A 19,554-nucleotide genomic window follows, 5' to 3' on the forward strand; every position below is an offset into this window, starting at 1 on the left:
CAAGCTTTCACTCTCCTGCACTTAATCCAAGCTACCTGGAGTTGAAAAAGGTCTAACAGATAGAGCAATAGATTTCAGATTCAGGTAAGCCTAGAGGCCCTGAACGATAGGGCGCACCCCTACCCCCACATCATGCAAAGTGCAGCCTAGGCCTGTCAGGCCAGGGACAGTGCACGTGTGGGGAGAGTCCCTGCTTCAAGTTTACAGCCTAGACCCAGGCAGGGTCACACTATTTCCAGTCACAAGAGGAGTCTGTAGCTTCCTGAGCCCCAGACAAAAAGGTGGGAAAGACAACAGGTACAAAGAGAAGTGTCTTACCCAAGGTCACATAGTGGGTTATTGGCAGAGCCAGGAATCAAACCCAGGTGTTAGAGCCCCAGTCGTCTCTCTGTCCCATGGGCCACACCACCTCTCCCCACAGATCCTTCTTCCTGCTGTACAAGAGGAAGATGGATGTGTTTGGGTACCTGTCAAGCAGCTTGGTTTTGCTTCAAAATTTTTCCTGTTTCAAGGGTCTTGGAAGCTCAGGGAAGATGATCAGCAACTGGTAGAGGATACCCCTTCTGTAGATTTGGGAGCCACAACCCTGGGCTCTATGGGCTCTGGAAAGAGTGGGGGCTGATGCTTAGAGCAGGGGACACTGGGAGTCAGGACTCCTGTGTTCTATTCCCAGCTCTGGGTTGGGAGTAGGGACTAGGAGTCACTGAGAACTGGGTTTTATTTTACAAAAATCACAGTAAGGCCAATAGCTGAATAAGGATTAAAAACAAGTTGAGACCCTGATAGCAAGGGTATACAGTTACAGCCGGCTGTGAAGAAACACCAACAGGTTATTTCATAGTGGCCCTGAGACAGCATGCCAGAGTAGATGGACCCAGTGACAAGAGTCTGACAATTACCAAGCTCCTGTCTCTTGGTCGATTTCACTAAAGACAGAGCAAGAGACTGAGCACCACAGAACCTGGTCCCAACCCCAACTCTGCCACTCATGCATGTGATCTTGTGGATAGGCACTCCAAACATCACCCTTATTCTACTGCTGGAGAAACCCTGATCTCCCTCCTTACATGGGGGGCTGGGAGACCTAACTCCTGAGTGTTAAAGTGTCGAGATTAAATTGCCATCCATGTGATCAGAGCAGGAGATGTAGCTGCTGTTTGGTAACTTTGCAAGCAACCACCAACACCCAGTTTATTTTAAAGGGGTCAAAGATGGAAGAAGCTGACATTCAGCACCACACAGTGGAGACTCAGCCAGACAGACCAGGGCTGATGTCATTCTGACCATTCACACTTAGAGTCCCTAAATCTACATTTTACTACACCTCTAAGTCAACTGTGCCCACAGTACCACTGAAATGCTGCATCAGAGCTAGACGATCAACTGAAGTATTTATATGCAGTCACTGCATGCTTTTCCTGACCCAAATCCACTAGGGAAACTATCACAATGCAAGAATATTCTGCTGGCCCTACCCAAACAGAAATGATGTGCAATGCTTGGAGGAGGAACAGCACGCTGCAGTGAAGTGGAAGGAATGTTCCTCAGGGGACTAGTTTGAGAGGTTCAGTCATCTCTGCTCACATTTGCTATGGACATGGAGACTGTGGTATCAGTGACTGGACGAACCACGCCGCCCAGTGTTGTCATGCAAGACTTGGTGTTTTAGCTAGCTCTTGGCTTAAGGAGTGAATAGCTCTACAGAACATGAATGTTAATTGAGCCAGTGACCCCTTTAATGGGTCACACAATATGACAGCAGATCAGGCAGCCCTCCCAACCCTGTCCCACCAACAGGGGCGTCAGAAATATCCTGCAGTTGGATTACTGCTGTGGCACTGACCTCCCATTGCAGCAAGGACCCTGTTTGTAAGGCTGAAGGCCTCAAGAGCTGAGCTTCCAGGAGCACACACTTTCCATGCAAGTGTGCTTGGGATCATACCCCCAAACCCTGCCTTTAAGAAATATAGCCCAACTCCTACAGTAGAGCACAGCACCACATGTTGGTAGCAAATGGTTATGGGCTCCCTCATCCAAGTCCACAGAATTAATTAGGCCTTTATTAAAAAACTGCTTTTATTCATTGGAACCTCCCCTCTTAATGCAGTTTTATTCATACACAAAAAAAGCAGTAAGAAATGGCTGCGGGTGACTGAACGGAAGAGCATTTTACACATTATCGTCAACAGAAATTGCTCCAATTTGGGGGGCAAAGGGACCCCAGACCACAAAACATTCAGATGTTAAAAGATTCTAGGCACATGGCAAGAGAAAAGCAAATGGACCTTGAGTGTATGCAGTAGCAGGGCCTTCTCAGTGCCTACTGAAACCTCTTAACTACCCAATTAACCACTAACAACTCGCTACTGCCCCCTATGGGGCATTCCAATACCCAGTTAAGAGGACAATGGACCCACCCCTCCAGCATGCTTACCACTATTGTCTGGTATAGTTATCCCTTGACAGAAACAACCCTCACCAAGCCAAAGCCCTGACTTGGGGTGTATTACAGCTGGGGTTCATAAGGCCCAAAGATCAGCTATGGTACTTTCCTGCCTCTTTCCTCTGGTATGAAGTCATGTCCAAGGAGATCTCTAAAATCCATTTGCTTGCCCCTTGCTCGCATTCCAACCTACAGGCACTAGCAGTGCTGGAAAGTGTCTAGACTCAGAGCATTATTCTCCTCAGATGGATTTAAAATCTAAGTCGCAGAGAGAGTGAGAGAGAGAGAGAGAGAGAGAGAGAGAGAGGGGAAAATAAAGTAACAAACAGGTTCACAATATGGAGCCAGCATTCCGACTGCGTTCTTCAAGGGAAGAGTTGCGTCGCTTCACAGAACTGTCCTTTCTCCCAACATGGCCACCAGCCAACTACAGGCAGGTTCCTGCTGAGGGAGTGTCCTCACTGCATTCCCAGAGTCCTCCAATCTCACTGTGGGAGCCCCGGCAGCCCCTGCTTCAGAAGAGAGACTCTGTGCTACAGTGCCCTGAGAGCTAGTGTGGATTCTGCTACCCAAACACACCAGTCGGACAGGAATCGGACATGACAAAGTCCCGAGCCTTCATTCTGAATAGAGTAAGGAGGAGGGTGTGAGATGTCATCTCTGGCACGTTCCCAGCAGCCTGGCTTCACGTGCCTCTCCCCTCCGATTCCTGGCTCCATAAGGTGAGATTCAGCATTTTATGAGACAATTGAATAGAAAAAAAATCCATCCTTCAGTTCTGTGGTGGGGGTGGCGGAGGCGCGGGGGGCATGCCGAATGGTGGCAAGGCCGGCACCCCCATCCCCATCATGGTGACGAAATTAGAAGGGTCCATGGGGGGCGGGGGAGGGGGCGGGGCGTACATCATGCCCGCGGAGCCAGGCGGCGGCGGCGGCGGAGGCGGCGGGGCCCCGGGCGGCAGCGGAGGCTGGACCCCTGGAGGCAAAGGGACCATGGAGGGGTTGCCTTGCATCTGCGGGGCCCCCGTAGAAGCCGCCACCGCAGCCCCCTGCTGCTGCCATGGCGGGATGGACCCGGTGCCAGCGCTCGTGGTGGTGGTGGTCGTCGTATCTGGAATTTAAAGAAGAACAAGGTCACTTGACAGGATCAGGGGTGAAGCTCAGAGTAATTGCAGGTAAGGGAAGTGTCAGCCTCGCTAAAGGGACTGGACTGTCATGGGATGCAGGCTCACCACATGCACAGAGGGCACTACTGGTCCTGGGAGTGTAGGGAGCATTCTCTGGCATCAGTCAGGGCAAGGGAGTCATATGGAGAACTCTACGTGCAGAGAGCTATTTCCATCTCTGCTTTGGCACAGCTGAGCAAGTGGGGTGCAGGAGTGCAGCTCCCAAAAGCAGCCGGGGGAACTAACTGCTATGACAGTGTTTCCCTGCCAATGGGCAGCGGAGAGCAGCAATGGGGATGGGGAAGTTATACCACCACAGCCTCTGCAAACATGCTGCCGTGCTCCCACCTCCCCTACCCCTCCTTCTACACCCATGTAACCATATGGGTGAGTGGGGTAGCGTCCCTTTCTCGCACGCATGCGGGATGGGGATAAAGGTAAGAGAATTGCTCTTACTCACTTTGCTGCCATGGCAAGGGAGTACTGGACGCCATACTGCTGCTGGGAGGTGGCGGCGGAGGCTGCTGCTGCTGCTGCTGCCATGGGGGGAGAGGACCAGAGGGAGGCGGGGGAGGCTGACCACTGGGCGGAGGGGGCGGCGGGGCCATCATACCCATCGGCGGCGGCATCATACCTGCAAGGGAGAGGGGCGGCCGATTAGGGGCTGGGCATCGAGGCGACACTGAATCATGACTTGGTTAAGGGCTCGTGACACAAGACACTCACCTTTTCCTTGATGTAGGCGATAGACCCCAGAGCCCACAGGCGTATTTCCCAGGTACTGATCTTGAGGGAATGAAAGACCGTAGCCTTAGTGCCAGTTAATGAGACTAGGAGATTCTCCCCCCAACAAGCCTACCCGTTAGCCAATAGCCCAATAGTTCACAGACAAAAGCCCACGCAGACACCATAGCCCAGTGATACTTAAATTGTGGCTCTCCAGTCTCAAGTGGCTCTTTAATGGGTCTTCTGCAGCTCTTTGCAGCACGAAATTAAAACACTGATTTAAACAACAACCATTAACCACCAATCAGGATGCTTTTACTAGGTTAATAAGCAATAGAGTTACTGACTTGCACTAAGTTATTAACGTATTTGCTGTGAGAGAGAGAGAGAGTGAGTGTGAGAGTATGTGTAAACACTAAACATTTCTCCCGTCATTCACATTGCTGTGGCTCTTTTGGGTAATGCTGATCACTAACCTGGCTCCTGAACCACTGAGGTCTGAGTATCATTGCTGTAGCCTAAACTGGAAGATGTAAGGATAAACCCTTCTGTTTTGAGAGGGAGCATGCTGATTAGTGGAGTGCATCACAACTACGGAGCACTCCCCCATGGCCAAACCTCAACAGCAGTCCCCACCCAAGCCAACCCCCAAGTATCCCCAGTGCCTTGGAATGTACTTACCCATGTGGTGGGGGCCTGGGTGACCTGGAGGATGTGGCCCCTGGTTCATGGGTGGATGATGTGGCTGCATCCAGGGTGGTGGGCCATTGGGATTGTGCTGCATTGGATGGCCACCATGCCCACCCATGTTGGGCATGGGGTGGTGGAAGTTGTGAGGCCCACCTGGACCCCCAGGTCCTCCATGCATGCCATGGTAGGGCCGGTTATCAGAGGGGCCAGAGTTCATCCATGGAGGACGGTTCTAGAGTGGGGGTGAGAAAGGAGCTATTCAGACCTGGCTTTAAATACAATCAAAGCCATCTTATCACGTACTTCAGAGGGGAAAGGTGGAACCAGACTGCTAACTATTAACTGTCGTATTACGGGAACTACAGGACAGGACCAGACTTGGAGGGTCCATCTAGTGTGATATCCTGTCTGATAGTGGCCAGAGCCAGATGCTTCAGAGAAAGGTGCAAGAAACCACACCCTGCATCAGGCAGATGTGGGATAACCTGCCTGAAATTAGCTCTCACCCTGTTCCTTACCAGTAACAGACTGCTGTAAGCTCCAAAACAGGTGGTGTAACACCCCTACCAAAGCTTGTTAACATTGACTACTGTAGCTCTGGATATTCTTGATGTCTGTAGAAGCATCCAATCCTTTTTGAATCTAGCTAACTTTTTGGCCTCAATATTAGGGCAATTATGTGTAGTGTGGAAAAGTATGTGTCACTCGTTTTGAAATTGCCACCTTTCAATTTCACTCAACATTCCCTTGTGCTTGTACTGCGAGATACGGAGAACTGAAGCTCCTGATTTCCCTTCTCTAGGTCATTCAGAGAACATAGATCTGTAAATGAACAATCCCAACGTTTTCATTCTCTCTACATGAGAATTTCCAAACCCCTCAACATGGTTTGGGGCACCCCAAAGTAGGACAAAACCCAGAGCTGACTGCACAGTTGTTTCTCTCCCTATGAGCCATTCAAAAAAAAAAGGGGTGGGGGGGTGGGGGACAGGACGGACTGATTCCTGTCACCACCACTGAAAAGCTGTGGGACTGACACCACAGTCCATGCGGACGGAGAAAAGGGGCCTATTGTAAGGTGTTTCCTTTCAAGCAAACACTACCAGGTGAAAAGGCCCAATCACTCACAGGAGGCGGCGGGTTGTTTCCTGGTCCCGAGGGTCTGGGCCCGCTTGACAGAGGTGTATTGGTGGGGCCAGAGGAAGATCCCACAGATGCCGGGACTGGCGCTTCTCCCAACTCTGCCATCAGGGACAGGTATTCTTTGTCCATGCGGGCTTTGTCCTGAGCAGACTGAGGATCACCAGGTCTGGAAGCAAAGTCATATGCCACTAAGCCTGTGGTTTTCAACCTTTTTTTGTTTGCGGACCCCTAAAAATTTCAAATGGAGGTGCAGACCCCTTTGGAAATTCAACCTGTGGTCCACAGACCACTACCACAGAAGTTAGTTTAGTTCTGTTCAGTTAGACTGAAAACTATAAAAGTTGCACGTGCTTGGCACGACATTTGATGCAGCGTAAGAAAGGGTGCTAAACTGTGGGCTTCTATGGTAATGACAACAATTTGGGGGTTTGACCTGTAGATGGGGGCATTCACATACTTTTGATTTATCAGAAAAACAGAATGCCTTTCCTAGGATCTGGATTTTTTTTTTAAATTTATTATTATTATTATTAGAGTCACCTTTTGCAGACCTCTTAGATAGTCTGTAGACCAGAGATTGAAAACCACTGCTCTAAGCCACACACACCAGATACCAGTGCTATGGGAGGGGAGCAGAGTCCACTGTGCAGGACAGATGGATCCAAAGCTACATCATTCATCTCCTCGGCTTCATATGGAGCAAACTATCAAGCTAAATGAATACAGAAAACTGCTACCATGGATTAGGCCAGTGCCTCCATCTAGCCCCATCTCCAGCATCAGCCACTAGCTGCTGCTTCAAAGGAAACGTACCAGAAACCTTACAGTTAAGGAATAACCTATCCCAGGGAAAAGTTCCTTCATCCCAATCAGAGGCTGGTTTGGACCCCCATTTCTAATCACCATTAGGTATTGTATGGGATTCATTTCCAAGCCAAATATTTGCTAAATCCTACCCCTTCCCTGGATATTGTGCTCAGAGGAAGACTGATTTGTCAAGTGCTTCTGTGCTGGATAGTACATGGATTTCCTAGGACTAGCAGGATGGTCTGCTGCAACTGGCTGCCAAGACGCCCTTCTGGAAGGCTATAGCAGTCCAACCACAGAGCCCATCTACTGACACAAATGATGAGCAGGCACAGCTGACAGAAGATTGCTTAAACAAGCTGGCCTGTGAGATTTACCTAGAGAACTTGCAGTCAGAGGCAATGTGTCCAGCTCCTCCGCATTTGGTACACACAGTGGTGTTGGTGATGCTGCGGGTCTCCGCGCTTTGCCAAGGCCGCAGGATTCTAAGGGATAACAAAGCAGAATTAGATCAGCTTGACACGCAAGCAGCAGCAAACATATGCAGCTGCACTAACTTTGGTACTTCCAACAGGCAGGTACTTACCTGTTGTCATCTTCCCGCAGAGTCCCATTAAGCCGGGCCAGCTCACGCAGCTGCATCTTCCGCAAGTCGTTCTGGTCCTCTGGTGTTTCAATGCCTTGCTTCAGAATATTCCGGATCTGGAAGAGACACGTTGCTTAGTCGTATCAAGCTCAAACCCTTATCTGCCCTGGAGAAATTCAGCTCCCAAACTCAGGTCTACACCACAGTTAGAATTCCAGCTTCCCTGCAGGTCAATGATAAAGCCAGCCCCCTCATTCCAGTTCCTTTCCTATGTCCCTCCATATCGCTCTTATGAGTGGAGTGCTGAGATTGAATCTTCCTCCGAAGTGCCCAGACAGGTCTTATTTATTTCATCACCGTGACTCTTTAAAAGAATAACAGTAGTATGCAGAGCAAGAGGCTGGCAATGGATTACAGTGCAGGAGGCAAGCTGGAGTTGAGTTTCCATGATGTGATCTTTTACCATAGCTGAGACTGACTCCCCCAGATGTTTTCAGTTTGATCACCCTGAGCTTTGCATTTATACCTGTTCCACAGCCTTCTTCACATTCTCCATGGTGTTGGCAGTGACCAGAGCGTGAAGAGGCTCATCTTCTCCAGGCAGCATCTGGCCATCTTTTCGGCCCACCTTCCCTTCCTTCACCGACCCCTTGCCCCGGATCATGATCTTGGCATTGCATTCCTTCTCAATATTCTTCAGTGTATTACCTCTGTAGAACAAATGGTTTTGTTTTTCCCATGCAAACTGGGGGATTTCTCCACTCCCCCACAATGTGACTGTATCACTACCCCAAGTACTCCTCTTCATGTGATGCCAGTTTTACCCCAATCAACACCCTAGTTAGAACACTTCTAGGGGTAGGTCTACACTTAAACTATTAGTGCTGCACAACTGCAGCTGTAGCACTTTGGTACAGACACTACTTACACCAACAGGAGGCAGTCTCCTGTTGGCATAGGTAATCCACCTTCCAGAAAGGTGTTAGCTAGGTCACTGGAAGAATTCTTCCGTTAACCCAGAGCTGTCTACAACAGGGGTAAGGTCAGCATAACCACATCTCTCAGGGGTATGGAGTTTTCATACTCCTGAGAGATGCAGCTATGCTGGTGTAAATTCCCAGCACAGATCCAGCACTAGGTCAATGCCAAGCACACACTCCTCAAACACAGGAATATTTCTGCATTGCCAGTGAAGGCATAAACACACTGTCAGGCATGCTATCAAGGATGTCCTGTGAGAAGATAACATGACAGGTAGTAGTTTCAGTGCCACGAAGTTCTACATAAATATACTGGGGCTTGCAGGGTAGAGACAAGAACGGGAATAGCTTCCAAGCGCCCAGCGGGCTGCAAGGCAGTAAAGCTACTTTGAGTGTTTTGCCTTTAAAATCCCACAGTACATTCAGCTTGGCTCTCAAAAAGACATGCTTTGAATCATTTTAAAGGCTGACAATTCCTCTCTGGTCTTGATGTCACACCAGCTACCTGCTAGAGTCCTGATGTGCTTTTTCCAGCACCATCTCTCAAGCATAAGCAAGTAAGCCAGCACTGTCCACTACTGCCAAACTCCTGGACTCCAAATTTGATCACCTCTGAACTGCCCTCATTTCACAGAGAGGAGTAGCATCTCACCTGGGTCCAATCAGAAGCCCCACAAAGTTAATCTCAGGATATTCATCCTGTGGGATCATCACCTTATCACTCACTCGGGTCGCTGGAGGTCTGAAAACATCAAAAAGTGAACATCAAAACATGCACTTAGCTAGCCAATACATACATCCACAAGGAACCTGAGCCAGCTGAGATCAGAACTCTTTCCCCAGTTTAGAATGCATTGGTAGTCCAGGGAAACACAGTGGCTATATGCTTTATAGCACTGGTCTCCAACTCTTTTAAGCCCCAAATCACTTTTTGAATTTAAGGACAATCCAGGATCTACCCCGCCCCTCCCACAAGGTCCCTCCACTTCCCCAAAAGCCCCACCCCACTCACTCCATCTCCCCATCGCTCTCCCCCACCTGTACTCACTCTCACCTGGCTGGGGCAGGGGTTTGGCTTCTGGGCTGGGACCGAGGGGTTTGCAGGGTGGGATGGGGCTCCGGGCTAAGCCTGGGGCAGGGATTTGGGGTGCAGGAGGGGGTTGGGGTGCTGGCTCTGGGAGGGAGCTGGGGTGCAGCCTCCCACCGGGCAGCACTTACCGCAGGTGGCTCCCGGTTGTCAGTGAAGCGAGGTGAAGGCAGGCTTCCTGCCTGTCCCAGCCACACGCCGCTCCTGGAAAGGGCGGATGTGCCCCTGTATGTGTGTGGTGGTGGTGGGGAAAAGCATGGGGCACCGCACGCTGCCCCTCTCTGCCAGCACCACTCCCTCAGCTTCCATTAGCTACAGCTCCCCGAACCTGGCTAATGGGAGCTGCGGGGGCAGTGCTGGCAGGCAGGAGCAGTGCACCAAGACCCCTTCCCCCCAATGATGTGCTGGCTGCTTCTGGGAGCAGCGTGGGGCCGGTACAGGCAGGGAGCAAGCCTAATGGCAGCCCCACTACACCACCAGAGATCACAATCAACTGGGGGAGTCCCCAGGATCGACCAGTTGATCGTGATCAACCAGTTGGTGACTTGCTTTGTAGGCAGATCCCAAAGAGCTATTTACGCAGCAGCACTTGTGCAGAGGAAGCTGAGACCATCTGTAATAGGGCAATATTCAAACGTGGATTTTGGAACAGGATGAAACCATCCAGGAATGACAGTGCAAAGGCCTACCCATAACATTTGGCAGGATCTTCTCCCTCCACTTACTTGTAATCAGCTGGTGGCTTGAAGTCCGGGTTGAGGGCCACCATCTCTGTGATGAGGTTATGCCTCTCCTCCTCCAGCTTCTTGCGGGTACGGAACTCACGGGTATTCAGGCGCTTCCCCTCGCTATTGTAAATGGGCTCAGGGGAAGGGGACCTGCAGAAAACACCCATGGTTATTCTTCCTGTGGTCAAACCCAAGTGGCCACTTACAAGTACAGCTTCCCCTGAACCCTAGCATAATTTAGGCAAATCAGAGCTAAATGTGCTATTAAGACCACAGGAAAGGAAGGTGTAAGTTCATTCATGCCTGTCTTATTGCTACCTGGATAAGGAGGTTGCAGCAAAACACTGTATGCCACGAGGAAGGGGGAAAATGAGGTGCTTTATAGGGGTAGCAAGGCTGGAAACAGCGACAATGACAGCAACTCTGCCACAAGTGTGCTCATGTATTTTAAAGGGGAAGGTGGAGAGAGTTAATTCGCACAGAGAACAAACTTTCCAGCTTCACTAGGCAATGCAGCCATGAGTTTAGAGAGACTCTTAACGCAGGAGGTAATGCAGGTTAAATGTGGACTTTTAACACCATAACAGAGTAACAAAAGAGATTAGTCTTTTATCAAAGGTGACTAATCCTGCTGGCAACACCCATTAACTCTAGTTCACTGCCCCAGTGTAGAGAGATGGTCATGGCTTCTGTCCTGGCTTTTCCATCATTGTGCTGGCAGCTTCAAGGCCGACTCTCAACCTGTTTTCTGTGTTAAGGCTTAAAGGCTGGGTCAAACCGCCTTCTCTTGGTCCACAGTTTGGAGCTGTAAACCTCTATGGAGAACCCTGTTTTCTCCACAGGGTTTAGATGCCCAGAAAGCTGAATTTTTTTGTTTTTGTTTTAACAGCAAATGTTGTAAAGCTAAAATAAAAGAGTCAGTTTGATTTACCACAGCTGTGTTTGCGGTAAGAAAAAAGCCACACTCCTAGAAATTTGATTAAGTTATGGACCTTTTTTAAAAACATGAAGGAAAATTTAGGATTAGCTGCAAGAAGGGAAGAGATTATGTGGATCAGGTTATTAAAAAAAATACATCCCGGAAGTAATCAGAAACCTACACCTTTGTTTTAGGTTAAGAGAAACTTTTTCTAGCGGGTTAGAGCAAGGATTAAAATCAGTTGATCCCACTGTCTTCTGAGCCTAAAGTGAACCATCAACACATGGAATAAAAGGTCAGGTTTGATCAGGACTAATCATGTCTAAATTACACCTCCATTTCTAGGATTTGAATAAATGTAACACAGTCCAATAGCAGAGAGAGCAAAACAAAAATACAAGGTATCACCCTCCCAGCTTGTTTTTACTAAGCATCTTAAACTCATGTTAGCTAGTATGTGGTTTAGAAACACATTTTAAAGAATTCAAGGTACAAAGAATTATTAAATGGCTTAACTTGATATTACACCTTCAGAAATTAATGCTAAGACAGTCATTTCATGCATTTGATTCTGTTGAACTGCTGAGGAGCAATTAAGAGTTAGACTCTTCTGTAACTGAATCAGAAACTCCAATAAATTGTTTTTTTTAAACCACTAACAAGTTTGATATTTGACAGATCAGACGACTCTGGCTTTGGATTCTTTTGCTAAACTGATCATTAAAAATGTTAAAGGCTGTTACAGCAATGCCTCACCTTCACAGGAAAAAATTAAGACACCAATAACTCTCCCCTCATCAGTCTGGGTTATTGTTCACATAAGAAATGTCAATCTGTCAGTCAAATTACGACCAACTGCCCCAACTCAATCTTAAAAACCAAGAGCAAGGGAAAAAGGATAGGCTTTACATCTATTCCCTCCTGACAATAAAAGGATAAAAAAATCACCTTTCAAAGTTTACTAGTAACTTGTAATAACAGTTAAAGGTAATAGTCAAAAAGACACTATGCAGTGGTGCCCTGTAATGTAAAAAGTGCAATGGGAGTGCAAAATTTGTGCGCTAAAGAAAACTAGAGTTATTGCAAGGAAATAAGGCATAATAATTTGACTCCTAGCAAGGCTAAACGAAGATGCAGAAGTGAATGGCTTTAACATCCATGACACCATCTTACTGATCTAATACACCTTCAGCTGGGTAGAATTCAAGCCAAAGAAGGTTTCACTCCCATTTTAAAAGGAAAATGACTTCAGTTGTGCTAAATGCTATAACACAACAAATTCCAGCTGCAAGATTGGGGGGCGGGGGGGGGTTACTCCCCTTCTGTAAACAAACCAGACTCTGCTGTTCCATGATAACAACCCAATTACAAAAATAAAGCGGTTAAATGCTGTTACTTTTCAGAATGTCACTGAAGCCCAACATAGCCACAGCTGTCCAAAAACCTACTGCAACATTTTCACTTCAAAAAGAGTAAATGAGGCTGGAATTACCCCACCACCTTGAGTCCCCAGAATTCCCCGATGTTGGCCAATGCTGTACAATAGCTGGCAGCAAAGAAATTGGTTAGAAAACTCATCTGGCTTTTAAAAAATCATCCTCAACAACCAAGCAGAAAGCTCTGCCATACAAGCTGATCAGAGTATGTTTCCAGGCTGCTCAAACTCAATGATGCAAAAATAAAATAAAATAAAATAAGTGCTTAAAAGTTTGCAAGGTGAACCTGTGAGAAAGACCTCTAGATACTGGGCACGTGCACAAGTCAGACCCTGAAAAAGTACATTAATTGGCTACCTTAATTTCCCTTAAAATAAGTCAGGTTAATTAAACCTACAAGCTTATAAAAAACAAAAACAATTATATACCCTTATTACCCCTTTCCCTGTGGTTTTTGTAGGGCTAGAATTGGTTCCATTCCATCTTCCCTAACAGAAAAACCCCAGCTCTCCTCCACAACACTGTCACATCAGAGCATTGCAGTCATCTGACTAGAGCAGGATTGTATTGAACTGACACATTATGATGCCACCAAAAAAATGTATTAAAAAGGTAAAAGTGTTACTGTCAGCTGGTTAAAACTGTTTCCCAACCTGTCCTCTGGGTTAGGGGGGATGCCCAGGTCTCCTGTGCGCAGTTTACGAGTCAGGTCTTCAATCTGCAGTTGCACTGGAAGAAACCAGGTTAGGAAAGAAAAAAGGATGGAAAAAAGACATTGTTACCAAAAAACATTTCAAATCTTAACATCAAAGCATGAAGAACGGGAGACTTTGCAATGGATGACTGATATTGTGAACAAATCGAAGGAGACCCGCACAATGTTATGTCAGCCAGCTAAGTTCAGCAGGAATCCAGAAAGGCTCACATTGATCTTATTTACATCTAGCTAGCCTTCTTCAAAGAGGATTATTAATTAGAAAGCAAAGTGCTCAACTGAAATGTGGTTAGCAGAAAGAACTGTCTGATCCCTGAGACTACAACTAGCAAGTCACTGGAAGCCAAAACTCTTTCTGACCCGCTAAAACTGGTATTAGATCCAGGCCTAATGGAAAATGCCTTTGCAAGCAATTCCATTGTCCTACTGGACTACTTCTTTTCATAGCAGAGTAACAATTTTTGTAAATACCAAAATAATTTTACTGCTGATTTCAGAGCCAATTAAAAATGTGACTTGAATTAATGTTGCTGAAGTCAGACATACCAGTTTAGAAAAGGTCTCATTTCTTTTCCTAAGGCAAAAGCACATGGGCCATGCACCGGTGCATGTCTTTATTCTTAACAGAACTCCTTAAGGTAAATGAAAACAAACATACAGAAATTGCATGCACTGTACCATGCTACCTAACCCATACTATGTACAGACTCCAAAAGGCCTACTGCCGTTATAGGTCACAGACAAGGTAAGTCAGAAAGATTCAGGGTCAATTGTCAGATGATAAATTACTAAAATGTACAAGCAGCTAAGCTTGATTCTGTTCTGGGTGCCTGATGCTGTACAAAAGAAGAAAGATCAGAATCTCTGAACCCTGAGCAATGAGATCTGGTTAATTTCTGGAGAAGCTGAATAGTAAGTGGTGGAGAGGGGTGCTAATCTGATCCACACTATTTCTTCTCAACATCCCTCCCCCATTTACTATTATTTTTAAATAAAAGTGCTGGTGTTACATTTGCTTCTTACCTTAGCATAGACTGAGAATTCTGAGCTGCAGTTATTTCATCCAATTGGCAGTAGTTATATGCTGGTTCCAGTTTAAGATTGTGTCATTCACACAGGAACCTTGCTTTTGTTTTGTGTGCACTATGTCTTGCACTTTTAACTCCTTTCAAATGATATTTAGAGCCTCTGAGAAACTGGGATGCTCACTGTCCTTGCCTACCAATCATTTCCCTTCTTTAAACTGTTCTTCAAGCAATTCTAGCTCTGCCTACCCCCCAAACCCTACATCTCTCCTCCTCAATCCCTCGTCTCCCTCTTCTGAACTTGTATCCTGTGTTTTAAGTTATGCACAGATTATAAGCTCTTTGAGGCATGATACATGTCTTAGCTTTGTTGCTGAAATAGCATGTACACATAAGGCTCTACACAAGTAACAAAACAGCAACTTCAAAAAATCTGGAAGTCAGACTATTCATGTCTACATTTCCCTCTGTAGAGCAGCAGATGTCAAAGCAGCTAACAACTGGCTCTTCTCTTAAATATCAGATGTTTGTTTTACGATACTGTATCAAAATCAGCTTTAAATTTCTGCCTAAAGAAGATCTTCTGGTACAGAAACTGACAGAATCAAGGGCAAAACCCACACTGTCTAGAAATTGACCTAGCAACCTTGACAGCAAACCATTAACAAACTTAGCTCTCAAGTAGCTCTCAGCACTGCTGTGGATGAATAAAAAGACTAGTTACAATGCAAGTCAAAATTCTCAGTGGTTATGCAGAAGAAAGAAACCAAGGATTATTTTCAATCCCAGGGAGATGAACTGGATCACACTGTCTTGTGAAGAAGAGCTCGCTTTATGTAAAATGCAAGGACTAGAATTACATGTGACAATGCAAAGTCTCAGACACATTAAAAGGACTTTTTTGCCCTTTTTCACCCTCCTGGTTTATATTTGGTAGTTCATGAAAAGTGAATTTAGCATCACTGTTTGCAATTGAAGGCAAAGTTAACGTTAAACCTTGTATTTATAAACCAAGTTACTTAAACATTCTTATTCCCATACTGGAATGGGGTAGTCCCAAAGACAAATCTTAACCTTTGACATTCCCTGTTTTCACAATTAACATTTCAAAACCCTTCATTCCCACAGGACTGAGCAGTATCCCTTTCCCAGCAGTTTGTGTGCATGTGAATACAGAGCTCATTTAGCAGAGCTCTAAACTAGAAGAGATACTGAAGGTTTAGATTTCTTGCCAAAGAACAGAAGCGAAGTTTCTCTATTTCCCTCAGAGCAAAACCAACATGACCGATACCACCTTGAACACAAAAACTGAACTTCTACAGGTGTCTTTTTTAAAAATTAAGCAGCCTAAAAGCAAGTCAGAGACTAGGTTTGAGGGGATTTCTGGTGCAAGGCTGTGCTGTGAAAGAGGTACCTGCTTCCCACATAATACATTCAGTTTGAAGAGGGACCGGAGGCAGTGTTCTCCACTGGAGAGGTAATCCTAGAGGCCCCCACTGACTGTAATGAGATTACTAAATAGATGTTGAAAATAGGGGCTAATATACCCAGAGAAAGGACCACCCCACCCCTACAAAAACTGTTCTAGCCATTCCATTTTCACCATGCCTGTGGAGAACACTACTCCTGTCACAAGCAAGACAGGGGAGCTGCAACAGTGCACGACTGAGCAAAAATGTGCGAATTATTGATTTGAAGTTATGGAATAAGGCCACAATAACCTGAAGTCTAGAAAAAACACAGTTAACTTTCCAAACACTCAGCAACCAGAAATAGTCTCAGGATCACACCACTGACAGCAGATCAGATGGAAAAAGGGGAGAACGTGTATTTACCTATATAAGCTCTCTCTTGCTCACGAGTGAGTCCAGGAGGGATAACAGTGGGCATTCCTGGGATGACAGTCTTCTGTTCCATGGTGTCTTGGTTCCATCTGCTTCTCTTCCGCTTCTTATTAGGGAAATCTAAGGGCAAGCATCCTTCTTTAGACACACTTTGTATTTTTGAAGGTGTTTCTACTATTTGACTTACTGCATACATCTTACATAAACCATAATAGCTGCAACACTGAGCACACAGAATTCCCTTAAATCAGAAATACTCCTTTCAATACCAAATCTCTCATTGGGATGAGGAGAGCTGCTCACAGGGGCAGTAAGGTCAAGTGGGTAGCACACTGAACCAAAATTATATTCTAGTCTAATCACTGACCTGCCATGTGACTTTGGGCAAATCACTTCACCTCTCTGTGCCTGTTTCCCCTCACACCCCTTGTCTATTTAGCCTTTAAGCTCTTATTATCACTATGTTTGCACAGCACCTAGCACAGTGGGAGCGCCATCTCTGTTGAGGCCATTGGGTGCTACCGTAATATAGATAATAGCAGCAACGGCAGAATTTAATCAGCCAACGTTGCCACATTAAGACTTATTTATTATCTGCAAACCAGCAAGGGGCAGAACCAGAAGTGAAACTGAAATTCAACAGAACAGTGGTATCAACTAAATAAAGTTATGCCCCTCCATAAGTCAAGACAAATGGAAAAACAGGAAGATGCTTCAAGATCACCACTCCAAAGCAAAAGAACTGCTCTCAAATCCAACTAACATTTTTCTAGTCACTTCAGCCACCATTTTTAAAGGGAACGCTGCAGTTCTGATCTCCGTCAGCAAAACAACATGGCTGCCTCCCACAGCACCATTTCACATTCAGCCGCTCTGCACACATTTCAAGATCCCTTAAGGTAACAACAGTAAGTATTCTAGGGATATTTACATTGGATGATGTGATGGGAAACTATTAAACCACCAGATCAATTTTCCTTTAACACTAGTGTAGGAAATTGTTACCCCCCCCCCTTTTTTATGAAGCTGATCTATGACTGGTTTCACCCACGTACAACCAGAAAAGCATGTTGTATGATTTGAACACATTTTCAAAATGTGCTCTTCTAGAAAACATTAGAAACTTAAAAAGATTAACTATCCCTAATCATTTAAGTAAAGAGAGAGACTAATAAAAATAGGCAGTTAAAGGGACCAGGGCACCCCATTTCTTCCCAATCCTACAGAGACCTCCATTTTGGTTGGATGAGTATTTGCTAACTCCTACAGACAACACCAGGCCTTGTCTCTTCCAATACCACACATCTGAGGCTGTTCAGTGCCTTACGGACTGCAGTTATTTTGTGTCCAAAGTTCCCCTGATTAGCACATGCCCACGTGTTACCTAGAACCCCCATTTAAGTTATCAACCTCCAGATCGGTTTCCATTCCCTTCTTACCCACAACCAGGTCTCGCCACCCAATTAAGAAGAATGTTCTCTTTTTCACTCCCTCCCTCAGAAAAGAGAGCAGCCACCACCTCAACCCCATCCTGGCCCCCACCCCCACATTTGGCACAATTCCAATCCCTTTCTCCAACCTTGCCTCATTTCCCCTTTCCCAGTCTACTCTCTACCTACACCTATTATACCCCCATCCCACCCAACTCTTTATTTGCCACAAACTCTTTCCCCTCCCAGAGCACCCAACATCATTGCTTCCTCCCATTCGCAAATCTACCTCATCTCCCACAAATACCCCTACAACGTAGTCTCATAGCCTCCCATTCCCTAAGCCCTTAAACCCCAAATTTACCCCATTGCTGTTTCTACCCCATCCCACAATTGCCAAAACTATAACCACCCCTAAGTTTCAGCTCCTTCAACTTCCATGGACCATCTCAAGCCCCCCCGCCATTCCTTTGCTTTTAGTGCAACATTCTCCAAACTTGCCCCCTCAGCCTATACAACCAACTAACCTCAAGAAGCCCCAAGCCTACCCCTTCACCCCTTAGCACTGTCCCATTAGTGTATCCCCCCCCACTCCAGCCCTTTAGCTTCCACATCTCTTCCCTACTGTGCATAACTCTACTTCTACGTACCCCCATTACCCTATAGTTCCTCTACATCCCTGCCTCAACCCTATCCATATAACTGACCCCCACCCAACCCAACTCTTCCGAGTCCCCCCCTTTTACCCTGCCCCTCACCGTGATTACTGCCCCCTCCCGGACCGCTCTCATCCTGCTGCTGTTGCTGCGGCGGCGGCGGCTGCTGCTCGTGGCCCTGTGGGGGCGGCGGCGGCGACGGGTACCGGTATTGTCCGTACTGAGGGGGGGGCTGAGGCCCCCCAGCCTGAGGTGGCGGCTGTTGCTGCTGCGGGGGAGGAGGAGGGGGTGGGGGCGGCGGGGGCTGCGGCTGCTGCGGCGGGGGCTGAGGCTGGGGTGGCGGCGGGGGCGGTGGCGGAGGAGGGGGCGGCGGCGGCAGCGCGGCGAAGGGGTAGGCAGCAGCCGCCATGGGGCCTAGCAGAGCGGCTTGGGCCTGGCCCGGGCCTGGGGGTGGTGGAGGGGGAGGGCCTGGAAGGACCAGCCCTGGGGGACCCGGCGGAGGCATCGGGTAGCCCGGTTTCCCCGGCGGTGGGGGTGGATGGAGCTTCCCTAGCGGCGTGGCGTTGGCTCCAGTCGCCGCCATTAGAGTCTCCTCAGCTCGCAGCGTTCGCGTTTCGCGAACCTTCCAGCCTTTGCACCGCATAAAGCTGTTCGAAAGTCATTGGTCGCGGAGATGTCAGTCGTACTCGCGCTTCCTTCCATTGGCAGACTCTTACGTCCATTGTCCTTCCGCGGGGTTCCATTGGCCGAGATGCTCCAATGAAGGAAAGCGATTGGAGAAAAGCGGTCGAGTGGTGCAGGCAGCACGCATAGGTCAGTTGAGATGTCACTCTGCAGTGAACTGCGGTGGGAATGGTTGAGAGGCAGGATGAGTGAGCAGCGTTGGGGAAAGACAAGTTTTGATTGGTCGGCTGGGAACGTAAGGCGCGGTACTAGCTCTATGGCACGGTGGGCGGGAGCGTTGTTGAGTATTCGTGTTGGTACTGGATGAAGAGACGGAGGGCGGGTGCTCGGGGTGGCGAGCCGCGTAGGGATTGGTTGGTTGGGGGGGGTGTCTTGCCACACGCGCGGTGCGCCTGAGAGATTTTGGAAAGGTCGTTGGCAGACCCCGTACTGTGCGGGGGCGTTTGGTAGTGACGTTAATGCGGAGGGTCGCTCTCATTGGGCAATACGC

At 47.4% G+C, this 19,554-nt stretch overlaps 1 protein-coding gene across 6 annotated transcripts; it reads right to left on the reverse strand.

Moving 5' to 3' along the window:
- Positions 1–2,058: 2,058 nt before the first annotated feature.
- Positions 2,059–19,040, reverse strand: SF1 (splicing factor 1). 6 transcript variants are annotated; one of them, XM_073352012.2, is made up of 13 exons: positions 18,483–19,039; positions 16,286–16,414; positions 13,364–13,439; positions 10,353–10,505; positions 9,193–9,282; positions 8,087–8,270; positions 7,561–7,676; positions 7,352–7,459; positions 6,153–6,333; positions 5,016–5,256; positions 4,335–4,394; positions 4,069–4,242; positions 2,059–3,553 (listed from the first exon to the last, which is right to left on the reverse strand). In XM_073352012.2, the coding sequence occupies exons 1-13, from the start codon at positions 19,021–19,023 to the stop codon at positions 3,216–3,218; spliced, it is 2,391 nt and encodes a 796-aa protein (XP_073208113.1). In that variant the 5' UTR covers positions 19,024–19,039; the 3' UTR covers positions 2,059–3,215. The 6 variants fall into 6 exon arrangements, with proteins under 6 accessions (XP_073208113.1, XP_073208116.1, XP_073208115.1 ...); XM_073352014.2 differs by having other exon boundaries at positions 3,157–3,553; positions 4,335–4,389; positions 18,483–19,040; XM_073352013.2 differs by having other exon boundaries at positions 3,157–3,553; positions 4,065–4,242; positions 18,483–19,040.
- Between the last annotated feature and the right edge of the window lie 514 nt (positions 19,041–19,554).

This window comes from Lepidochelys kempii, chromosome 7 (genome assembly GCF_965140285.1).
Source record: "Lepidochelys kempii isolate rLepKem1 chromosome 7, rLepKem1.hap1, whole genome shotgun sequence".
Lineage (NCBI taxonomy): Eukaryota > Metazoa > Chordata > Testudines > Cheloniidae > Lepidochelys > Lepidochelys kempii.

Bases quoted from the DNA above. Each gene is read 5' to 3' on its own strand.
- SF1 (XM_073352012.2), bottom strand. From the start codon at position 19,023: ATGCGGTGCAAAGGCTGGAAGGTTCGCGAAACGCGAACGCTGCGAGCT. The intron at 13,440-16,285 runs GTAAATACACGT...GGTTTCTTCCAG, and splicing joins GCAAGAGAGAGCTTATATAG to TGCAACTGCAGATTGAAGAC. The intron at 10,506-13,363 runs GTTGGGAAACAG...TGTTTTCTGCAG, and splicing joins CCCCCTAACCCAGAGGACAG to GTCCCCTTCCCCTGAGCCCA.